Source organism: Haplochromis burtoni, unplaced genomic scaffold, assembly GCF_018398535.1.
Source record: "Haplochromis burtoni strain Fernald_Lab_line unplaced genomic scaffold, NCSU_Asbu1 Contig_1124, whole genome shotgun sequence".
Lineage (NCBI taxonomy): Eukaryota > Metazoa > Chordata > Actinopteri > Cichliformes > Cichlidae > Haplochromis > Haplochromis burtoni.
In genome coordinates this window covers 2,706-4,612 of record NW_024583485.1, presented here as the reverse complement: position 1 = coordinate 4,612, position 1,907 = coordinate 2,706, and the positions used below count along the sequence as shown (strand labels likewise).

At 36.1% G+C, this 1,907-nt stretch overlaps 1 protein-coding gene across 2 annotated transcripts in view; it reads right to left on the bottom strand.

The window, feature by feature from the left end:
• Positions 1–1,271: 1,271 nt before the first annotated feature.
• Positions 1,272–1,907, bottom strand: part of LOC121813082 — a 2,171-nt gene continuing 1,535 nt past the window's right edge. The window contains exons 4-5 of one of the 2 annotated variants that reach the window (XM_042216579.1): positions 1,739–1,787; positions 1,273–1,654 (exon numbers count right to left, since the gene is read on the bottom strand). In XM_042216579.1, coding sequence (XP_042072513.1) covers positions 1,589–1,654; positions 1,739–1,787 — 115 coding nt within the window. In that variant the 3' untranslated portion in view covers positions 1,273–1,588. Of the gene's footprint in view, positions 1,788–1,907 lie in introns of both variants that reach the window. The other variant, XM_042216575.1, reaches the window with a different exon arrangement.

Genomic DNA, 1,907 nt, shown 5'->3' with positions numbered 1-1,907 from the left:
GGTGTTTCATTATCTGCAATGGAGACTAACCTTTGGGAGATGGAAAGTTGCCTCTCTGGTGCTACCAACAGAAGTTGGTATACTTGTATCCTCCCAGTTTACTTCCTGTACATTGGAGGTGGAGGTCTTGTCATGTGTGTTGCATATTATTACTATTATTTCAACTGCTATTAAAAAAAACCCTGAGCAATAACTTCTTTTTAGCAGTGTGTATGATAGTGGTTTCTGAAGCCTTAACGTATAGACTGCAAAACTGGTTCACACAGGCCGGTCCAAGTATTGTCAGGAAACCTGAGTCATACTGAAACTCTGAGCTTATCGCTTCACCACAGCTCCCTCGGCCTCTCTCACTCCTGGCCCACAAAAACCTCTGTGTCTTTAACGTATGCATGCAGGCGCTACTTCAAAAGCCATATTTGCTTGTCTTTAGTAATCTCCTCCACAAAACAATATGGCCATCGTGTGGCTTCAAAGCATTGTATTGTATTCTGCAATCCCCACAAGTTGCCTTAATCTTAAAAGCAATATATCATAAATATATAAATGTAGTAAAAACCTGTTTGTTTGATGGTGTTGAGACATTTGGGCTTTTAGCATCTTCAGTATTTTATGCTATGTAAAAATTATTGCCACACCATCCTCTGACAAACTGAGTGACTTTTGATATGTCATGTAAGTTCTAATGTGGCTCAGTTTGCCATGTAAATTTGGATAAGAGCACTCGCAAGATGCCAAAATATGAATGTATTCGTATTGAGTTTTAAGAGTTTAAACAAGAATAACAAATGAGCAGGTTAATGCAGTGTTTACCCTCTGACAGACTGACCACTCACCATCCTGCAACCCTGAATTATTATCATTATAAGCTTTTCTGTATTTATTTATGTAATGGCATGTATGCTATTGCTAATTGTTGAAGAGGGGAAAAAAGTCTGAAGAATAAAATCCAGGGGCCGTCAAACATTTGTGCTCAGGGGGTCTGTAGGTGATGATCTGCATGTTGAAGGTAACTGAAGTGCAAATGAGTGCGTAAGGACAGGAACTTGATACAGGAAGCATGATGATGGTGATCAGTCAAAGCAACAACTCATTTACACCTGCAAAAAAAACAACAACCTCTACGTGTGTCACTGGTGATTATTGTGTCACACAGTGGTTTACAGTGAAATCTCAAAGTGCGTCAAGATGACATCCGGTTTCTTAAAGTTTACATTAAACTTTAAGAAACTTTTGATTATTACTGTACTGCTACCACAGCATTGAAGGTATTTGACAAACTGAATATGTGATTTTTAAAAAGTCCAAAAGTCCAATTGTTTAATTCTGTTATACAACACAGTACGCTTTAAAACATTTCAGCTTTAATTTCAAAGTTTGAAACATTAAACATGAACTTTAAAACATTAAAATAACATGTAGTCATACAAAACAGATAGCAAAGCAACACTGATTTGTATACAGCAGCTTCTGCTTTAATTTGTATTGTGAAATAATAATAATAACATTAATAACAATACATTACTCCTTAATGTGCATCACCCCTCTTCAGACATTTAAATAAATAGTATGCATGTTAAATTTTAACATGTTAGAGATCGTAAATTGAATTCTCTGTTTGCATGAAGACTTCGTATGGCTCAATCTGTTCTGCTTGCTGCAAAAGAAAACACGAAGTCAAAGTGAAGCCAAAGTAAAGTAAAATGCACATTATGAAAAAGTTCAACGTGCAACATTTTACCGTGTACAGTTCTGTGTTTTCAAAGATGGTTATAGGCGCATCTCGCCTTCTGTTGGACAAATAACATGAAAACATGGGGATTGAAACTTCTGTATTTGGCACTCAGATAAAACAAATGTTTTGTGCATTATGTTATATTTACTTATGTCAGATGTGCATGGATTTTTTT